General features: G+C 41.2%; 1 protein-coding gene across 1 annotated transcript; it reads left to right on the top strand.

Moving 5' to 3' along the window:
• The first annotated feature begins 1,283 nt into the window (after positions 1-1,283).
• On the top strand, positions 1,284-16,685 carry UPF3B (UPF3B regulator of nonsense mediated mRNA decay). Its single transcript, XM_032391429.1, has 9 exons — positions 1,284-1,644; positions 2,550-2,656; positions 2,826-2,932; positions 6,328-6,426; positions 7,725-7,835; positions 9,275-9,978; positions 12,282-12,442; positions 12,761-13,067; positions 16,195-16,685. Exons 6-9 carry the CDS (start codon positions 9,799-9,801, stop codon positions 16,342-16,344), a joined length of 798 nt encoding a protein of 265 aa, XP_032247320.1. The 5' UTR covers positions 1,284-1,644; positions 2,550-2,656; positions 2,826-2,932; positions 6,328-6,426; positions 7,725-7,835; positions 9,275-9,798; the 3' UTR covers positions 16,345-16,685.
• Positions 16,686-21,780: the final 5,095 nt, after the last annotated feature.

Consider the following 21,780-nt stretch of genomic DNA (forward strand, 5'->3'; position numbering starts at 1 on the left):
GAGTATTATTTCATTCTATGGATGTATCATATTTTGTTTATCCATTCGCCAGCTGAGACATTTGAATTGTTTCCAGTTTGGGGCTATTCTAAAAGATGAATAATTAGGGGCCCCTGGGTGGCTCAGTTGGTTAAGGGACTGCCTTCGGCTTAGGTCATGATCCTGGAGGCACGGGATCGAGTCCCGCATGGGGCTCCCTGCTCCGCGGGGAGTCTGCTTCTCCCTCTGACCCTCCCCCCTCTCATGTTCTCTCTCTCTATCTCATTCTCTCTCTCAAATAAATAAAATCTTTAAAAAAAAAGAATGATTAGCCTTTTTCAAAGCGGGAAAAAGGGTAAACCCATCTAAAGCAAGTCCCCCTTCTCATGTTCTATCTCATTCTCTCTCTCAAATAAATAAAATCTTTAAAAAAAAAAAAAAGAATGATTAGCCTTTTTCAAAGCGGGAAAAAGGGTAAACCCATCTAAAGCAAGTTGGGTTATATTTTATTTTCTCCTCCCCGTGAGGCGTGAGTACCATGATAGAATCCTTTTACTTAAAAAAGGATAAGGAAAACAAATCTCATACATTTTGGTCATATTACTCCTTTAAATATCAGTGAATGGTGAGTGTTAAATAATTAAGTATCTGTGAATCCTAATCAATGTAAGGAAAAGAAATTCCAAATTTTCTGAAAGTACATTTAGAGTCGATAATAGAAAATACAAATCTAAAAAGAATGAAAAAAAAAACACAGGTCTTTCCTCCAGCGAGGTAAACTTTGGATAACATCGGATTACCTGAGGAAAACGAAGCCTGCAGAACCTAGCTTGCTTTTTTTTTTTTTTTTTTGCAAAACCTATCTTTAGATCTGAAAATCACCAAACTTTCTTTTTTTTTTTTTTCATTTTACTTATTTATTTTTCAGAGAGAAAGAAAGCAAGTGAGTACAAGCAGGGGGAGCAGCAGGCTTCCCGCCGAGCAAGGAGCCCGACGGGGGACTAGGATCATGATCAGAGCTGAAGGTAGAAGCTTAACTGACTGAGCCACCCAAGCGTCCCACACACTAAATTTCCAATGGTAAAGATTCCATTTACTTACAAATAGAGACACTGAGCTAAGGCTCCAGAAAGCCCGGCCAAAAGCGGCTAACTACTTTGTATGCCGGGATTTGTAGTCCGCGAAAAAGTCGTTCTAGCCAAGATGGCGGAGTTGTTAATGACGCGAGAAGAGCGGCCCCGAGGGAGTATGGGCCGCGAGGGGATTGGGCGGTGCGGGGATTCGATAGGCGGGAAGTTAAGACCAGGTGCTAAAACCTTTCCATCAAAGGAAGCCTGGCGCCCTGAAGTCTCGCGAGATCCTGGAGGGGCCCAATGGAACGTGGGGCCTGGCTTATCACTAGGGGCGTTTGTTGGGGGCGGAGCTCGACGGGAGTGGGCCGGGCGTCGTAGGTGCCCGGCGTAGCGGCGTTTAGGCCCGGCAGCCGCTGTGAGGAGCGAAGCGGTGGCCATGAAGGAGGAGAAGGAGCATAGGCCTAAAGAGAAGCGAGTAACCCTGTTGACTCCCCCGGGGGCCACAGGCAGCGGCGGTGGGGCTTCGGGGGACAGCACCAAAGGGGAAGATAAGCAGGATCGAAATAAGGAGAAGAAAGAGGCGCTGAGCAAGGTGCCTGGCCGGCTGTTGGCCCGGGAGAGGGCGGGACGGGTCCGCCACCCGCGAGGATGGTTGGGAATGGGGCTGCCCTCTTCCTCTCCCAGTCTGCGCTTCTGTTTCTTCACCTGAGTGAAAATCGCGTCACCTTCTCTTCGTCCATTCGTCCGAGATGGGGGGGCGGGGGGGAGAGCCCCTTTCGGCCAAGCCCCGGGGTGCGAGTGAGGGAAAAGGAGGGGATTCCCAGACGAGAAGGTTTAGGTCAGAGCTGTGAGATGATAGTGGGAGGGGGAGCGATAGTAAAGAGAATGAGGAATTAAAAGGTTAATTGGGGGGAATTACTAAATAGTGAAGGGGCCAGCAGGGGTGAGAGTAGTTTCTGATAAAGAGTATTAATGGAGGCGAGTTGAGCGAGAGTGGGGGGATTAATGGTCGGGGGGCCAGGTCAGTTTCATCCTATTTGGGGAGCAACGAGGGAACTTTTAGTATTCCGTGGAGTTTTGAATTCTTTACGCTGAATGAGGAAGGATTTTGTTTTAGGATGTGTCGTATGTGGTAGGGCGATAATAAGTCAAATGTTCGTGGCACCTAGAAAGACCAGGGTTAGCCTACTAATTTCTTGCTAATATATCTATTGAAAAATGGGTACTAGAAAATGATGCGAAAACCAAGTGAACTGCGGGGCTTCCGTTTAACAGAACCTAAGATTTTCCTTGCTCCATGCAGTTCTCATTTCTAAGAGTTTATTAAAAAAATTATTATTTTGTTTGACTAATTCTGAGCATTAGAATAATATTCTCCTGGGTTTATATAAGTGAGCTCATCTTTTAAACACCATCTATTTTCAGAGACAGTGATTCTTTCCGGTATGACAGAAAATTGATTTGTTCTAATTTTATTTTCCTTATTCATTTCTTAAGGTGGTAATTCGGAGATTACCTCCCACTTTGACCAAGGAGCAGCTTCAGGAACATCTTCAGCCTATGCCGGAGCATGATTATTTTGAGTTTTTTTCTAATGATACTAGGTAAAATGAATAAATAAAAGAGGGCGGGGGTAAATGAAAAATTTTCTTCCATTCTTTTTATCCTACTGTTTTCCATTTGATTTTTGAACCTGTCTCTTTAATATATGCATACTTGTAATTCAGCCAGACACCTGCAAGCACATTTACATAATTGCTTTCCTCTCTGCAGTCTGTATCCTCATATGTATGCCAGAGCATACATCAACTTTAAAAACCAAGAGGACATTATTTTGTTCAGGGATCGCTTTGATGGTTATGTATTCCTTGACAATAAAGGTGAGTCCTTATAACTGAAGGGGAGTTTCTTTGTCATTTGTATGTTTAAGACAATGTGTGTATCGCAGTGTTTTCTCAATGCCTTCGTAGCTTTTCTAAAATTCTGGGTGATAAAGAGTTTTACACATTTGCTGAGCTTACTGTAGTCTTATAAACAGATGTGTGACTTTTCACAGCCCTTGGGTATTTTTATTAACCTGTTACTTCTGTAGTTTGATCAGCTGAATGAAATTGCCACTGTTTTCTCTTCCTGTGGCACATTTTTTTGCCCTGGATTAGATGATCTGTTGTTTTGACTATTTACTAGTTGTAGCAGTAATACTGATAAATGACTCTTTGAACTTGTATGACACATTTTAAATATTTACTTGTCATCTTGCTTCAAGGACCAACATTGATTTATTTATTTTAATGTAAATCCTTTAAGCCAGTAATTCCCAGTTGGAATACTGTTCAACTTTCTAATTTGTATTTGTACTTAAAACATCGAACTTGATGATCTCCCACTTTGTATCCAGGAGTCTATAGAGAAGAAAAACTTCAGCATTAACTCTCTTTTTATTTATTATCTGCCCCTTGCAACATTTAGCCAGAGAATGTCCAAGCTGCCATTTACCACTTTTCTTTTGGCTTTGTGATCATAGGTAAATGACGTGTCTTTTTGTTGGGCTGTTTCTCAGTATTACTTCAAATTTGGTAAAAATGAAATCTTTGTCAGGGAATATGCCAGTAAAAGTTGAAGAATTGCCACCAGGTTTGACCAGCTTTTATTAGTCTCCGCCCCCCTCCCCCCACCAAAAGCAGTTACTTCTCCACTCCAACTTTATTCCAGGAGATAGCAATGTGTTCCTGGAAATCTGAGTTGTGTTTTAACTTTTTCTGATCTTTCTTATCCCTTATATTTAAACACGTGATGAATCTTGTCAATTTATTGTTTTTAAATATCTCGCTCATCTATTTATACTTTCACACTGTGTCCTTCCCTCCTAATGCTAAGACAACCATTGTCTCTAAACTTACAGAATTTTCCTTTTCTTTTTTCATTTTTGTATAACTCGCATATTGCCATGAAATTAATGTTTTTGAAAATAGTGATTTAAGATAGCAGTGGCAGGGGAAAAAAGTCCAAATTCCTTAGCCTGGTAGTCAGAGTCCTTCAGAGCCTCGCCTCACTTCTGGTTTTTTGTTTGTTTTTGTTTTTTTCAGCCTCTCTTCCACAGTTCCTTCTGCTTCAGTCTGGTTTAGCTATTCCTTCTCAAATAGATCAGTTAATAAGCTAATCTGATTCTGTATTCACTAGGATTTCCAAAATCATGTTTCCTCCCTGACAGCTTTGCGATGCCTTCTGGTCATTTCTGCTTATTCTATTCTGGTTTATGTCTACATGCCAATGATAGTATTTTATACCCTTTATGACATTATTCTATAGCAGGGATCTGGTGTATTTTCTTTTTCCAGCAGTCACTTGGTTTTTTGTATTGAGATATAACTCACATACCATAAAATTCAGTGGTTTTTAGTATATTCACAAAGTTGTACGACCATCACCACTATGTGATTCCAGAATGTTTTCATTATTCCAAAAAGAATCCTATAACCGTTAGCAATCATCTCCCCTTCTCCCTCTTCTGGACGAGTCATATAATATGTAGCCTTTGTGACTGCCTCTTTTACTTAGCATGTTTTCAAGATTCATCGGTGTTATTGCATATATTATTACCTGATTCCTTTTTTTTGTTTACATTTTTAAATGTGGTAAAATACACATAAATAAAATTTACCATCTTAACCATTTTAAGTGTATAGTTCAGTAGTGTTGAGTACATTCACACTGTTGTGCAACCAATCTCTAGAACTTGTTTATCTTGCAAGACTGAAACTCTATACCCATTAAATTAAATTTACCCAGTAAATCCCCATATCCCCATTTCTCCCTCCTCCCAGCCCCTGGCAACTACCATTCTGTCTCTATGAACCATCATTCTGTATAAAGTTGACCATTCTAGGTACCTCATATGTATTTGACTTTCTGAGATTGGCTTATTTATTTAGCATAATGTCCTCAAGGTTGATCCATGTTGTAGGGTGTGTCAGAAATTCCTTTTTAAGCCAGAGTAATACTCCATTGTGTGTATATACACACACTACATTTTGTTTATCCATTTATCTGTTGAGGGACATCTGAATTGCTTCCACCTTTTGGCTATTGTAAATAATGCTCCTATGAATGTGGGTGTACAAATATCTGTTCTTCAAGTCTCTGCTTTCACTTCTTTTGAATATATACCCAAAGGTGGAATTGCTGGGTCATATGGTAATTCTATTTTTAATTTCTTGAGGAACCACCATATTGTTTTCCAAGCAGCTGCACCATTTTACATTCCTACCAGTAATGCACGAGGGTTTTGATTTCTCCATGTCCTTGCCAACACTTGTTATTCTCTGTTTTTTTTCCTTTAATAGCTACCATTCTAATGGGTGTGAGGTGATACCTCATTGTGGTTTTGATTTGCATTTCCCTAATGATTAGTGAGGTAATATTTTAATCTTTTCATATGCGTGTTGGCCATTTGTATATCATCTTTGTAGAAATGTCTATTCAAGTCCTTTGAACATTTTTTAATTGGGTTTTTTTGTTACTGAGTTGTAGGAGTTCTTTATATATTCTGTATATTGACCCTTAATCAGATAAATGATTTGCAAATATTTTCTTCCATTCTGTAGGTTGCCTTTTTACTCAGTTTTGTCCTTAGATGCACAGAAGTTCTTAATTTTGATGTAGTTCAGTTTATCTATTTTTCACTTTTATTGCCTGTGCTTTTGGTGTCTCCTGGTGTAAAAACAGCTTTATTGAGATATAATTCACATGCCATAAAATTCACCCTTTTAAAGTGGTTTTTAGTATATTCATAGAGTTGTGCAGCTATCACCACAATCTAATTTTAGAATACATTTAGCACTCCAAAGAAACCCCATATTCATTCGCTGTCATTCCCCACTCTCCCCCAACTGTGCCCCAGTTCTAGGCAATCACTGATCTTCTTTGTATCTCTATAGATTTGCCTAGTCTAGAGATTTATGATGTATTTTTTAAATGAAAATTGATTTGTAGATTTTTTTCCCCCACAAATCAAAATATCACACTTTACAAATTGAATTTAAATGAATATTTTACTTCCCTGCCATATCTTTTCATTCTGTGAATTTGGGGCTCCTTTGGTAACACATTGATTTTAGTTGTGCCCATGTGATTTGTGCCCATGTGATTTATGCCCATTGAGAGGCCCTATTCACATGACTCCCATCAAAGGAGGCCTGGAGAGTGGTGGGTTGACTCTTGTATCCACTTTTTGACTTTTATATGTTATAGCAAGTGTGGTATTTTTTCTAAACAGGTCAGGAATATCCTGCTATAGTAGAATTTGCACCTTTTCAAAAAGCTGCAAAAAAGAAGACTAAGAAAAGAGATACCAAAGTTGGGACTATCGATGATGGTACAGTATAGCTCTAGTTATGTAATGCTATTGCCATGGGTTTTTAAAAAATATTATATTTGTGGGATTTAATTGGATTCCAATCTTCTAATAGGAAAACATACAGAATAAGGTTCACGAGAAATGTAATTCACTGATGAAAGCTTTGTTTAATTGTTAGAATGGAAGTGGGTTTCCTGTAGAATTCCCACTCTTCTGGCTACTGCCATTTCATTCCTTCAGCATCAAGCAATGTATTGTTGACTGTTGAGCAGTAAATTACCTTTGGTTTGTTGATTAGAAGACAGTGGGGAAAAATGAGATGTATCAAAGTACAACAACTCCTTAAGGTCTCATACTATTTTATGATGATTTTTTTGGTTTCCATTTTTATAAAGAGGGGAGGTTTATCATTGAGAGCTGGGATGGAAAAATTTCTGTACTCAAGTAACTCAAGTAACAATATAAAGTAGCTGAAGTGGCCTATTTTTTTTTTTAGGCTTTGAATATGCGGCTAACTGCACACATAGTAATTACATTGAACTGGAATAGAGGAACTGAAAAACTAGACTAATTGCCATGTAGGGTAAACTGGATCCAGATTTTGAGCTCTGTAATGTTATGTTGGATAAGACTTATCTAATATTTTATATCTGATTGACATTTTGGAATCATCTAGTTTGATTTCCATTATTTATTATAGTGGGTATTTTGTAAAGAAAACATGGAAAAGATTCACCACACAGGTACTTACTGATTATATCAAAATTCAGATCTGGGAGACTAGATCAGTGACATGCTCCACAGTGCGTAGAAACTCCATAAGTACAAGCAATGGAATGACTCAGATGTGTTACCCTTTCTGATGTCAGATGCATCTAAAAAACAACTCCAGGAATTACCATAAGCTCCAGTGCAACATCTAGGACCTCAATTTATCTTTCTGGAACTCCTGATTTTCAGACGTTGGGTTTACTTAAAGCGAGGTATACCCATACAGGAATTGCTTACATGCTATCTATAATACTGTGAAGGTCCCATAACTATAACTTTCAGTTCTCACATAAGTGTGACTTTGGGTTAGTTAGAGCAGTGACTTTTAAGGCAAACTATTGAACATTCCTGTGGTGTCTGATTATCCCTGAGTCCGTGTTATACCAGACTCCCTTAGTGCGTATAGGGAATAGGAGTTCTGAGAGTAAGGGACTGATAAAGCCCTAAATAGTCTAGTGGGTGTGTTTAGGTTTATTTTTAATCTTCCATGATGTAGAAAGTTTTTTTAAAGTCTATATTTTCTGTTTACTTAAACAATGATTTAGATCCAGAATATAGAAAATTTTTGGAAAGTTATGCTGCAGATAATGAGAAAATGACATCTACTCCAGAGACACTGCTAGAGGAAATAGAAGCAAAAAATAGAGAATTAATAGGTAAGTGGGCAACAGGAATTAAGGACAATGGCTTTTTCCTCAGAAGACTTGTCTGACTCCCACTTCTGGCACTTGCTAGCTGTGTGACCATGGGGAAGGCATTTACTTCTCTGAGACTTTGTTTCTTTTGCTGTAAAATGCATATAGTACCGCCCTCGCAGGGTTATGTAAATGCATTGATAAGATGGGAAAAATTCTCTGTGACCTGTTTTAATGCCACATAAATATAAGTAGAAAAAGTCTAAAGACTCATGGGACCTTTAGATGTTGGTAAGCCTTTGAAGATCAACTGGTATTTTCTAGTAACAAGCAGCTCACATTCCTGAAAAAAATTTGAAAATATCAAAAGGTGAAATTAGTTACTGCAAAATTGAAAACTTCTTGAGAAAGTCTAGTTTGGATGTTCTAGTAGTAAATTGTCACTCTTCTAGTAATAAATGGTCACTCCTCTATCAGCTCTAAACATAAGCAAAGCCCCTGACCCAAGATTTCCACTCCTAGGAATTTATCCAAAGGAAGTATGCTTTCAAAAAGCTAACTATAAGGCGGGGTGCCTGGGTGGCTCAGTCAGTTAAGCATCCCGACTCTTGATCTAGGCTCAGGTCATGATCCTCAGGGTCATGAGATCAAGCCCTGTGCCGGGCTCCACACTGAACATGGAGCCTGCTTAAGATTCTCTCCCCTCCCCCTACCCCTCCCCACTCTTGCTCTCTCTAAAAACAAAAAAAAAAACAACCCAAAACATTAAAAAAAAAACTAATTACAAGACTAGATAGCATTATTCAGGATATTGAAAATTACATATTCTAAAACTTTTTCAATATTTGTTCATTTATTTGAGAGTGCGAAAGAGAGCACGAGCGGGGGGGGGCAGAGGGAGGGGGAGAGGGAGGGAGAAGCAGACTCCTCAAATAGCAGGGAGCCCATGGGGTCCAATCTGAGGACCCTGAGATAATGACCTAAGCCAAAGGCAGACGCTTAACCAACTGAGCCACCCAGGTGCCCCTAAAATGGTTTTTATTAATAGATGCAGAGTATAAGCCCATCTCTGATGATTTCCTTAGAATAAATTCCCAGAAGTGGAATTGTAGGGTCAGAAAGATTAGATATTTTTAGCTCCTTCCTGCAATTTTTTCCCAGTTGAACAAATTTATATTCCCATCTGTAAAACAAGAGAATGTCCTTTGCACTCAATTCTCACCAACACTGGGAATTACTCTTTTAAGAAATTGTTTTAATTTGAATTCACCTTTTAAAAAGTATTTTAAACCTTCAGAATTGAAGTAGAATATTGTGAAACTTCTTTCTGATAACGTACTTGTGAACTGTTTTAAGGGGTATACTTTTCCCACCTTGGGTGGTTGGCAGGGAATGTCAGAAAATGGAATCCTTTCTAGGGGTTGATAAGTATTATTAATAATCTGTTTACATTTATGTAGCTAAAAAGACAACCCCACTTTTGAGCTTCCTGAAAAACAAGCAGGTAAACCTTTTGTTTTTATAGTTCTCTCAGTACTTTTATTTCATTGGTTCATAGTCTCTAAACATACGAGCATTGGGATCCTAGAGGAGAAATAGCTGCTTTTTCCACCATTATTCTTTAAAGATTTAGCTCATTGGCCTCACTCTCTGGCCCTCTCCTTCAGTCTGGTTGTTGGACCAAGGATTCACTCTGCAAACCCAGAGAGTCTTTAGCTTGTTCCAGAGACACTCCCTTGATTTTCTGAAAGCCTCTGGAAATACAGCAAGGCAACAGTGGGAGACTCTGATACTAGCAGGCCCTGGTCTTTATTCTCATATTCGTAATGGGATGGGGAGGGGGTTAAAGAGATAGGATGCCACTTTGTAGAAAGTAGGAAGGAAAGCTGATCCAATTTAGTGGGTTCCCACCATACCTTTGGGATTAAGTTTTTGGTGATGATTATCTTGTTTGAAGGCTTATGTTGATGTTTCTTTCCAGAGAATGAGAGAAGAAAAAAGAGAAGAAAGAAGGAGGCGAGAAATAGAAAGGAAAAGACAAAGAGAAGAAGAGAGGAGGAAATGGAAAGAAGAAGAAAAACGAAAAAGGAAAGATATAGAAAAGCTAAAGAAGATAGACAGAGTTCCAGAAAGGGACAAATTAAAGGATGAACCAAAGATTAAGGTATGAAAATCCCTTAAATAGACTGCATGTTGCTAAAAATTGCATGTATCTACTTCTTTAAATATGCATGCATCTTGTGTTGGTGTAAATATAGTTTTTTGGTTTTGTTGTTGTCTTTTTGGGGGGGGGAGGTGAACCAATAGGAATCTTTAATGCTAATAGTATTATTTTTTAAAATTCGAGATAATTTAAACAGGTTACATAACTTACATGATATTTCTTCAGTGAATATCTGCGTTATTTTTATCATTGAGAATGTTCAATGTTTGGATTATTATTCTCTCAGTTCTTCATAAGTAAGGGCTTAGGGCTGGCTGGCATGAATTATGGGTTTTATGCAGCTTTTCCTTCATATTTGATACATGAAGTTGCCTCATCTGTTTGTTTTCCACTGTCTTCAGGTACACAGGTTTCTGTTACAAGCTGTGAATCAGAAAAATGTAAGGACCAAGTACATGATACAGAGCATCTAGTATCATGTCACACACAGGTCTTAGTTAATAATAAGTCCTTTTGGTGGTGGTGGTAGTGATACCTGTAGAAAACTCCTTCAGACTGACTTGAGTCTCCTTAAAATCTGAGCCATTTTAAATTCCTACTTTAGAAGGAAGCCCAGATGACTTCCTGATGCTCTGCTGGGTACCCAGAAGCTTCAACAATATACAGCTAGAGGATAACCGTGCCTCAATAGCTCTTTCTCTTCCTGTGCCTCTCCTAACGGGCTGCCTTGTGGGGGTATTAGGGATAGATATCCTGTATCCCACGCTTCCCCTCTCACACAATTCTCCCTGTTACCTTCTCTCATCTACCTGGGAATCTGTGAGTGGCAGATTCTGATTAACACACTGCAGGTAGGAAGAGGAAAACTTGTAGAAAAATCCCAGCCTTACTGCTTCCCTTCTGAGGGCATGGCTTAGGCAGCTTCTGCTCCCACAAACCTCCTGGGCAAGTACTAGCACGTAGTACTTCAGAGAAGGTCAGAAAAAATCTCACAGAAATGGTGGCAGGGTCTCCTTTTACCTCCTCAAAATTAAGCACGTTACGTGGCCAGGGTCTGTTCCCCCAAGGCTCTCCCGGGCTCATTATTGGCGATAAGGAGCTTGGTAGTGGGGTGGAGAGGTTCCCATCTTAATTCCTTCTAGTGATCTCTCTCTCTGCCATGCCACAAGTGACCTGACTGGCTATTCCTGTCAGCAAGGCAGAAGGTAGAGCCGGCCGTACTAGAAACATTCATTAATGTTCTTAATAGAGTAATGAACATCCTGGGTTCTAACAAAGATGTTCATTAGAAAAATAAGAACACTTCCAGTGAAACCTGCCTCACTTTACATTGGTGTCTCCTCAGTGTCCAGTTCGGACTCGCCATTTGCAGTGGCTATGTGCTGAAATACTTCATGCTTAAGTCTGGTGGTGCTTTGCCTTTTGCTTGGTGACTTGTGTGATGCCTTCACCCTGAGATGAAACTTTGTATGATGCCTTCACTCTGAGACTTGAAATTCTTCTATTTTGCCTAAGAATCTCTCTGAATATCCAACGCTTGGGGGTATTCTAGAGAGGTTTGTGGCAGTGGTGTGACAAAGAAACTATTTTGTTAGCAATTTGGACTTTATAAAGCACGTTTATTTTAGAATTCCATTCTGTCATATATATGTATCTCATATATATATGTATATATATTTATGTATGTGTGTGTATATATATATATACATATATATATGTATGTATGTATATATATAGTGACATTGAGCAGAGTTCCTACTCAGTAGAGATGGAACTTCACTGTTCTGTGAGGTATTTGGATTTTTAAATCAAATAATGAAAACTGTCATTGTACCATCATAAGTGTGTTATTCTCAGGCTCAAGGCAAAATTATTCTTGCAATGGATCTCTCTTTTGGTGACAAAGGTATTTGTCATTCCAAGTACTACAAGAAAACGGTCCAACAGTAATCTGCCTAGAATTTTAAATTTGTGGCCAATTTTCTCATCAAGTTATATCGATATGCTAGTTTGCTACAGAAGGCGTACTTGGAAGTGGGCACTGGTTCACTGAAAGGTTGACCCATCTAAAGCCAAAGGAGTCTTGATCCTATTGCCACAAGTGATTAAACCACTTTGAGTGGATAACACTTTCACATCAATAGCATCCTTTTAGTCAGTCACTGCTCTTGTGCACTAGTTAGTCACCTGTAAGTTGAAGAGTACCTGCAGAGAGAGGCCTTCTATAGCCGTATATTGTTTTCTTTATAGAATCAGAAGAGAATGTCCCACCCTTCAAAATAATAAATTTGTTCTCTTTAAAGCTACTCAAGAAGCCAGAAAAAGGAGATGAAAAAGAATTAGATAAAAGAGAAAAAGCCAAGAAACTGGACAAAGAGAATCTGAATGATGAAAGAGCCAGTGGGCAGAGTTGTACACTGCCCAAGCGCTCTGATGGCGAACCGAAAGATGAAAAGCCGAAGAGGTCAGTAGTCCAGGGCTCTTTGGTACACTTGTTTTCAACATGTTAGTTTCACTGCCATGTCCTGGACTTGTGCCTGAATTATGAGGGGTAGGGGGATGAGGAGGAAAGGTTTCAAATATTCTAGCATCTTAATCTGGGTGAATGACTTCTGGTGTGCACTTTTTTTTTTTTTTTAACTGGTTTTCAAAACACTAGTATTTTTTTACTCGGCTCCAAAAGTGCCACCTCACTGTAGTGGCCAAGTCCTAATCAGAGCACTCGTGCATGTGTGACTAAATGGGCTTTGAGGGTGCCAGCTCAGATCTGTTTCCCATGCAGGCCCGAAGAGGAGAGTGGCAGAGACTACAGGGAGCGGGAGCGGGACTATGAGCGAGACCAAGAGCGCATCCTGCGGGAGAGGGAGAGGGAGAGGGAGAGGCTGAAGCGGCAGGAAGAGGAGCGCCGCAGGCAGAAGGAGCGCTACGAGAAGGAGAAGGCTTTTAAAAGAAAGGAAGAAGAATTGAAAAAAGAGAAAGAAGCGGTTCGGGATAAAGGAAAGAAGACTGAAAGTACAGAATCAGTAGGCAGCTCAGAAAAAACTGAAAAGAAAGAGGAAGTGGTTAAGAGAGATCGCATAAGAAACAAGGTGCTGCTTTTCGTTATATCTATTTTCATGAGGATTTTTTTTTTTCCTGCAAGTGTAAAGGAAAGGGCTAGCTCACTGTTTATGACAGACTTTGTAAAGGGGAAGTTGAACTGTCTGCAACTTTTTTTCAGTCTCAGTTGGGCCCTTTTATTAACACTGTAGAAATTTCAAACGGACACAAAAGTAGAACAGAGTTTTTAAAGATTTATTTATTTAAGAGAGAGAGTGAGCACGAGCAGGAGGGGCAAAGGGAGAGGGAGAGAAAATCTCAAGTAGACTCCACACTGAGTGCAGAGCCTGATGCGGGGCTCGATCTCACAACCCGGAGATCAGGACCTGGGCCGAAATCAAGAGTCAGATGCTTAACCGACTGCGCCACCCAGGTGCCCCTGGATTATTTTTAAGCAAATCCTAGACATACCATCTTCTTTAAATACATCAATATTAGAGACATTCTTTTTTTTTTTTTTTTAAGATTTTATTTATTCATTTGAGAGAGAGCACAAGCAGGGGGAGAGGCAGAGGGAGAGGGAGAAGCAGGCTCCCCGCAGAGCAGAGACCCTGATGTGGGACTCAATCCCAGGACCCTGAGACCATGACCTGAGCCGAAGGCAGATGCTTAACCATCTGAGCCACCCAGGCGCCCCAGATTCTTTTTCTTAATACAACCCCAGTAGCATTTTCATACCCCCCCAAAAAACCCTAATAATAATTCCTTAATGTTCTACCTACTGTGTTGTTTTTCCCAATTGTCTCACTAATAACTTCTTTATAGGCTCTAAACATGGTCCACAAATTGTATCCTTAAGTCTCTTTTAATCTAAACAATCCCCCCTCCTTTTGTTATCCTGCCATTTATTTGCTACAGAAACCTGTAGTTTGTCCTGAGGAGCTATCGGCTCTAAATTGGTTGGGCTAATTATATCCCTGTGGTACCATTTAACATGTTTCTCTATCTTCTCTGTTTCCTTGAAAACTAGTAGTTATACCTAGGGCAGGGGTCAGATTTTTTCTGTAAAGGGCCAGATGGTAAATATTTTAGGCCCTGTGGGCCATATGGTCTCTATTAGAACCACTAAACTCTGTAGGAAAGCAGGCATAAATATGTAAAAGAATGAGTATGGCTGTGGGCCAATCAGACTTTATTCATAAAAACAGGTGGCTCCTCACCTATAGGCCTGAATATATTCAGGCTCAATTTTTGGCAAAAATACATCATAGATTGGGGCACCTGGGTGGCTCAGTCAGTTGAGCGTCTGACTCTTGATTTCAGCTTGGGTCATGATCTCAGGGTCGTGGGTTTAGGCCCCACATCAGGCTCTGCGCTTAGTGGAGTATGCTTCTCTCCCTGACCCTCTCCCTCTGCCCCTCCCCATGCACTGTCTCTCTCTCAAATAAATAAATAAATCTTAAAAAACAAAAAAAGAATACTTCATAGATAGAGGGGTGCCTGACTGGCTTAGTCAGTAGAGCATGTGACTCTTAATCTCAGGGTTGTGAGTTCAAGCCCCACGTTGGGTGTAGAGATTACTTAAAAATAAAATCTTAAAAAGAGAATACTTCAAAGATTGTGTTGTGTACTTCCTATTGCATTATATCAGGAAGCATGGGACATATGGGTGTCTTTCTAGTGTAATGTTCTGATCAATCAATAGCAATTGTATTGTGGTTATGGAACAGGATGTCCTTGTTTTTCGGATATACAAGCTGAAATATTTAGGGATGAAGGGTCATGATGTCTGCAACTTACATTTCTATAGATTTAAAATTTCTCAAGGTGATAAAGTTGAAAAAACCATTGATCAGTAGGTTCAGGTATTGTAAGCCTGATCCATCTACTATAAAAAGTTTTTAGCCTGAAATTCAGTTTATATAGGAAAGGCAGGATAAACACTTGATCCTTTCCCTTTATGTACCAGCATTCAGAGTAATGAGTTGGTATCCCAGCCACTTCTAGGTAATCAGTGTTTTGTTTTGTCTGTAATAATTTGTGGATTTAGAAATATTTGGTGTATTCCAACTTGTTATTATCAGTTATTGTCCTTGTTGAGGTTTACATTGTCCCATCTTTGCACAGTGGAAGCTCCATCATCCATTTCTTTAAATACTATAATACTATGCAGGAATCTTACCTGTTTCAACATTTTATCTTATAAAAATAGTGAAACATTTTGTTGGAATTATTCAGTTGAGAATAATGCTTTAAGGCTAACTTTCATACACCAGGGAGAAAGAGTAAGGAAGGCTCATGTAATTTTTTGTTGAATTCTAAAAAGGGCCTATACATCTAAGTTTTCCAGGATCATACTGTCATAAACCACATACGTTACTTGAACTGAGAGGTACGTGATGACTTTAATTGAGGCTTGTTTAGGAATCTGAGATCTAAAATGCCACCTAGAGAGTCTCAGGCTGGGGTGTTAAGGTGCCATACATGAATTAAGAAATAATCATGTTTGTGGCAAGTTGCATGGGGTCTGAGCTCATAATTTCAGGGAGGTCTCCACTTAAGACTGCATTCTTTATTTACTATTTTTTTTTTTTAAGATTTTATTTATTCATTTGACAGAGATAGAGAGCACAAGTAGGCAGAGTGGCAGGCAGAGGGAGAGGGAGAGGCAGGCTCTCCGCTGAGCGGGGAGCCAGACGCGGGGCTCGATCCCAGGACCCCAGGATTATGACCTGAGCCGAAGGCAGCTGCTTAACCGACTGAGCCTCCCAGGCGCCCCTCTTTATTTACTATTTTACTCCTAAAATTTTCTTATGTGGCAGTGAATGTTAAAGTCAATTTAGTGATGGGGAAGAGAGGCAATGGCTGAGGTTTTGAAGTAAAGGAAATTCAAGCTAATTCAGTTCATCTTGAAATGGTTAAGAAAATTATTGAAAACGTACTGTAGGCTTAGAAAATAATACTTACAAAATGGTTGCTTTTATTTGGAGATAGGGGAAAGGAAGTGGGCAGTTAAGAGGCAAATTAACCATCAGCACTGTCAGGGACTGTGCCCTCACATTTTTGATCTCGTAGGAGTTGTTTTTGGTATATATCAATACACAACTTATGACTCTGAAGATCCCCTGTAAATGTTTAGTAGCAGTGTTGTAACATTAACATTTAATTTTATTTTAGGATCGCCCAGCAATGCAGCTTTACCAACCAGGAGCTCGAAGCCGAAATCGACTCTGTCCGCCTGATGACAGCACCAAGTCTGGAGATTCAGCAATAGAAAAAAAGCAGGAAAGTGGTATTAGCCATAGAAAAGAAGGAGGAGAGGAGTGATAAGTCCAAAAGGCCTTAGGTGTCCTGACTGTCTAGGCAGCCAAAGAGCATGTATTAAGCAATCCAGAAGTGCCTTCAGGGCAAAGGAGTAGAGAGAGAGAAAGGGGATCGCTGTGCTGGTGGGGTACACTGCAGAGGAGTATGTTTTTTTTCTTTGCGTCAAAGCAGGAACCTGATCGCAGGTTCAGGTTGGAAGTTCAATTTCATTTTTTATGCAGTTCCTACAAATTAATTTTAAAGTGTCAGACAAAGATGAGGGAGAGGACATGCATTGCAGTTTGCAGGCAGGAAAGGTCAGGTGAGGACTTAATTAGGTATGACACGAGGAGTGGAAAAAAAAAGACAGCTGGTTCTTAAAAGCAAGGTTTTGTTAAATCCTGGATTGAATTTTCTTAATTTGAGTGGAACAGAGTCACTGTGAAGTCTTGTTCAGATCTAGTTACATTCATTGTTGATGATAACTGTTGACTTTGTGTAGTGTAGATGCAACAAGCATGTAATTGTAGTACAAGGACAGTGGAGGATATAACAAATTTTCGTCTGTACAAAAATTTAAATAGTCATGTCATGTCTATATCCTGTGTCCTAAAATTTTAGGATTTAGTTTTTTGTTGGCTTACGTGAGCTTAGCATAAAGAGTATTTTTAAACATCTCCTTTTGCCTTTAGCAGTTTTTATATTAATAAGTAAAATTTAACCCTTGTTTGTTTCTTGACAATCCAGTCTTTGTTTTAATCTTAGGTCTCATGATCTGAGTGCATACCCTCTCCAGGAAGGAAACCGTATCAATATTTGTTCCTGTCAAATAGCAACTTTTAGTCCTGGCTTGTTTTGCATTGATGTCAATAAATATCAACATCACTCAAGTATGAAGCCAAGTGTATTTATTAACTTTACTAAAGTAGCTATTCATTTTGAGACATTAAACTTTCGATACTGAATTAAGCCCTTGGGTATTTTGAAAGGGGATGAAGGATACTTATTTCTGCGTTCACTAGCATTATTTTATTTTGCCCACCAAGAAGATCAAATCATGGTTCACTACTCTCGTTCCACAAGAACCAAAATGTTTGGACAACATCCTTGAGCTGCTGCTTAATATTCATCCTGACAGCTTCTCCTAATGTGGCGTCAGTCTGCCTTTACTTAATAAGTCACTGCTTTAGTTTTACTCAGCTTTTAGAAACCAGTATCCCAAGAGGCAGGTAAAGAGGACTGAAGATGACTAAAAGAGAATAGTCCTCAACTGGGAGAGAGGACTAAAATACAGGAAGGGAAAATTTCAAAGAGAATGGCTGGCAGTGGTCTGTGCCACGGAGCGGTCAGGGAAGCTGAGATGTGTTCACCGGGCTTGGCAGCATTGAGGTCAGTAGTGAATTGCTGAGGCAGAAACCATGTTACGGTGAGGGGTGAGTGGCGGGTAGGAAATGCGGATGGGGCAGCTGGATAAATGGACCTTGGAGCTCAGAGAAGAGATCCGGGCTGGAGATACAGATTTGGAATTCATCTAGTTCTAGGTGATCATTGAAGCCATGGGTCTAGATTTAGTCACTTAGGAAAAGAGAGTGAAGAAAGAACAAGCAGACCTAGGGCCCAGCCTTGAAGAACCCCAAGGTTACAGGTGAGGAAAAGTATCTACAAAGACAGAAAAGGAGGAGCCAGAGAGTAGGTGGAAAACCAGAAGACTCCGACATTCCCTAACCCAGGAGAAAAGACTGAAGAAGGTGAAGGAAGTGGCCGTTAGGGTTGGACGCTGCTGGAAGGTCAGGTGTGATGCTCAAAAAAAGGCCACGGGTTTCAGTGACTTACAAATCTTTGATGACCTGGAATTATAGGGAATGGAAGCCAGACGAGGTTGAGAATGGAAACAGCAGAGAGAGAAGTTGGCAGTGAGAAAACGAAGACAGGTAAATGGTGGTGATATGAAGGATTATTTTAAGTAGGAGAACTACTAAAGCATGCTTGGAAGCTGAAAGGAAAGCTCTGAGAAGGACCCAGGGGAAGTGATCATCAGTAGCGTAGGTCTCCTGGGAAGGCAGGTGAAAGCGGGGCAGCACAGGGGACAGTAGGCCTGCGGAGAAGTGGAGAGGCGATGCTCCACAGCCCTGAGCTGGTACCGCCTGCCTCCCTCCCCAGCCTGGGACCCACAGCCAGGCCTCTCTGGGCTGTTTTCCCATCGGCACCTCCCTCGTTCGTTCTACTTGCCTTGCCAGTCCGACTTGGTAACCACACCTCCCTGCGCCCCTTATATTTTTTCCATTTACGTTCATTTTAGCCAACATTTACTAATCACTGACGGTGTGCCAGGCCCCGGGGCGGGGGCGGGTGTCAAGGACTCAAGTCCTTGTCTTTTTTTTTTTTTTAAAGATTTTATTTATTTATTTAATTGACAGGGAGAGAGAGGAGAGAGACAGCATGAGAGGGAACACAAGCAGGGGGAGTGGGAGAGGAAGAAGCAGGCCTCCGGCTGAGCAGGGAGCCCGATGCGGGGCTTGATCCCAGGACCCCGGGACCATGACCCGAGCCGAAGGCAGTCGCCCAACCAACTGAGCCACCCAGGCGCCCCTCAAGTCCTTGTCTTTGAGAAACCATGGTCCAGTGGTGGCAAGAAACAACTAGAAATAACCAGAGCACGGTGCACCGTTGTGAGGAGGGCTCTGATGGCCTGGCCTGCCCCTAAGCTGCCAAGGGTTGCTGGAGAAAACCCCGAAACCAGACCAGCTGGTGAGACTACAGGAGGGCCCTCCGTCCTGCTGAGCAATTTCAAACATCCATCCTGACTTCCTTTTCCACAGGGCCGCCTTGCTCTCCCTAGTTGGCTCCCCTTCCTCCTAACTCATCCTTTCATGGTCTTCGTGAAAACCAACTGCTGTAAACAATGCAAAGTAAGCATTCATTCCATTTTTGCCTACTTCAGACAAAGGTTTGGTTTGTTGGGAACAACGACAGGAGACTCGGGGTATGGGAACATTCGCTGAGCATCTCGCATGTGCTGGCACTAACACTGTGAGTGAACAAGGTCCCCGCCCTCACGATACTTACAGCCGTGCGGAGCTTGCTGCTCTGGTGGGCAGTGATACTAAGGGAAGCAGGCAGGAAAAATTCAAGGGGCGAGGGCAGTGGGATTCGGTCCCTTCAGGGCAGTGACAAACGGATGGCTTTGGGCATTCAGGCCTTCAAAAACAGGAACCGCACCCCCTTTCCCCAACAGGCCTACATGGGGTGGTCCTGAGGCAGTAACTGAACTCGGGTAGTAAATGAAGATCTGACTCTCCGTGGTATTCACAGATGCCATCTTTAATTCCATAGGAGAAAGGTTAATAAGAGTTTTGGAGCCTTTTGTCGGTATACAGAAACTCCGTGTATGTTTTATGTTTTTATGGGGCCTGCCCAGAATTTTCTTTACAATCTCTGGGGCCGTATTCTATGCCACAAAAATCTATTATGACCACTTATGTCATTATTAAGGAAGGCAAGGTAGCAAAGATAGGTTCACATGTGGTGAGTTCTTGGAAAGTATACATTGACAGCTATGTACATAGGATTAGCCATCCTTAGAAAACTCACATTTATTCATTCACCAAATAATTATCAGTAATTGTCAAGCTCCTACTATGGAGACATGGATAAATACATAATTGTTCATTACTACTGTAATATATGGTAGATTATCTATATTTCCAGACTTTAAGGTTCTCTTCCATATCTCCGGCCCTGCCACCCCCCTAATCTCAGATGCAGCTGCCTGCTAGACATCTGTACCCAAATGACCCACAAATATTTCTGGTCCCAAACTGAACTTAGGTTCCTCCCCGTCCTGTCGAGGATGTCAACCACCTATCCACTCAGCATTGAGAGTCATACTTTACTCCATCCTCACTCCCTACAGCCAATCACTGTATCGTTTGTCCAATTCCTCTCCCTCCTCTCCATCCCTACACTGCCCTTGTTCAGGTTACCATTATTTATTCACTCATTCACTATTTTTTGAGCATACACCATGTGCCATTTATGTTCTAGACTCTGGAGTTACATCAGTGACTAAAACACAAAATTCCTGCCTTCATGGAGCTTACGTTCAAGTGGAGAAAGTCAATAAAGCAAGCAAAATAAGCATTGTTAGAAAGTGACAGGTGCGGGGTACCTGGCTGGCTCAGTCAGAGCATGCGACTATTGATCTCGGGGTTGTGAGTTCGAGCCCCATGTTGGGTGTAGAGATTACTTAAAAAGAAAGTGACAGGGGCACCTGGGTGGCTCAGTCGTTAAGCGTCTGCCTTCGGCTCAGGTCATGATCCCAGAGTCCCACATCGGGCTCCCTGTTCGGCGGGAAGCCTGCTTCTCCCTCTCCCACTCCCCCTGCTTGTGTTCCTGCTCTCGCTATCTCTCTCTCTGTCAAATAAATAAATAAAATCTTTAAAAAAAAAAAAAAAGTGACAGGTGCTTGAGAGAAATAATAAATGAGGGAAAGGGAATATGATGTTCATGGTTGGGGGGTTGAAAGGCCTACATGAGAAGGTGATTTCGGAGTAAAGATTTGAGAAGGAAATGAGGGAGCTAGCTCCATGGGTATCTGGGGGTACAAGCCTCCAAAGGAAAAAGTATGTGAAAAGGCCCTGGGGTTGGAGCATGCCTGGTCTGCTCAGGAATGGCAAAGAGGCCATAACGGCTGGAGTAGAGTGAGCAAGGAGGAGGGCAGCCAAAAGGGATGGAGTAAAGTCAGAGAGCTAACAGGGGCAAGATCCTATAGGTCAGAGTTAGGACTTGGGCTTTTCTTCCCTATGATATCGGAACCAGCACAAAGTTTTGAGCAGAGGTGTGATATAATCTGACTTAATACTTTAAAATAAAAGGATCCCTCTGGCTGCTGTGTTGAAAACAGACCAACGCAGGGGAAAGAAGGACAAAGAGAGGATAAGCTATTGCAGTAGTCTAGTGGAGAAATGATGGTCGCCTGGACCGGATGGCGGCAGTGGAAGTAGTCAGAAGTGATCACATTCTGAACATACTTTGTAGGGAGAGCCCACGGAATTTGCTGACTGACCAGATGTGGGGGGTGAGAGAGTCAAAGATTTTTTAAGCAACCAGAAGGATGAAGAAAGGATTCAGATGGGGAAAACTGCAAGAAAAATGGTGTGTGTGTGTGTGTGTGTTTGGTGGCGCAGGGGTTATCGGGGGCTTAGTTGTGGACATGTGAAGCCATGAGATGGAGATCATCATGGGAGTAAGTATAGATTGAAGGGAAGAGATTTGGGGCTGAGGTCTGGAGCGCTCAAGCATTTAGACATAAGATAAAGAACCAGAGAAAGAGATTTTTTTTTTTTTTAAGATTTTATTTATTTATTTGACAGAGACAACGCAAGAGAAGGAACACAAGCAGGGGGAGTGGGAGAGGGAGAAGCAGGCTTTCCGCTGAGCGGGGAGCCCGATGCGGGGCTC

This window comes from Phoca vitulina, unplaced genomic scaffold (assembly GCF_004348235.1).
Source record: "Phoca vitulina isolate PV1807 unplaced genomic scaffold, GSC_HSeal_1.0 scaffold62, whole genome shotgun sequence".
NCBI lineage: Eukaryota > Metazoa > Chordata > Mammalia > Carnivora > Phocidae > Phoca > Phoca vitulina.

Coding starts and splice junctions, on each gene's coding strand:
- UPF3B (XM_032391429.1), top strand. CDS start 9,799: ATGAGAGAAGAAAAAAGAGAAGAAAGAAGGAGGCGAGAAATAGAAAGG. Junction 9,979..12,281: donor AGGATGAACCAAAGATTAAG/GTATGAAAATCC, acceptor TTCTCTTTAAAG/CTACTCAAGAAGCCAGAAAA. Junction 12,443..12,760: donor AAAGATGAAAAGCCGAAGAG/GTCAGTAGTCCA, acceptor TTTCCCATGCAG/GCCCGAAGAGGAGAGTGGCA.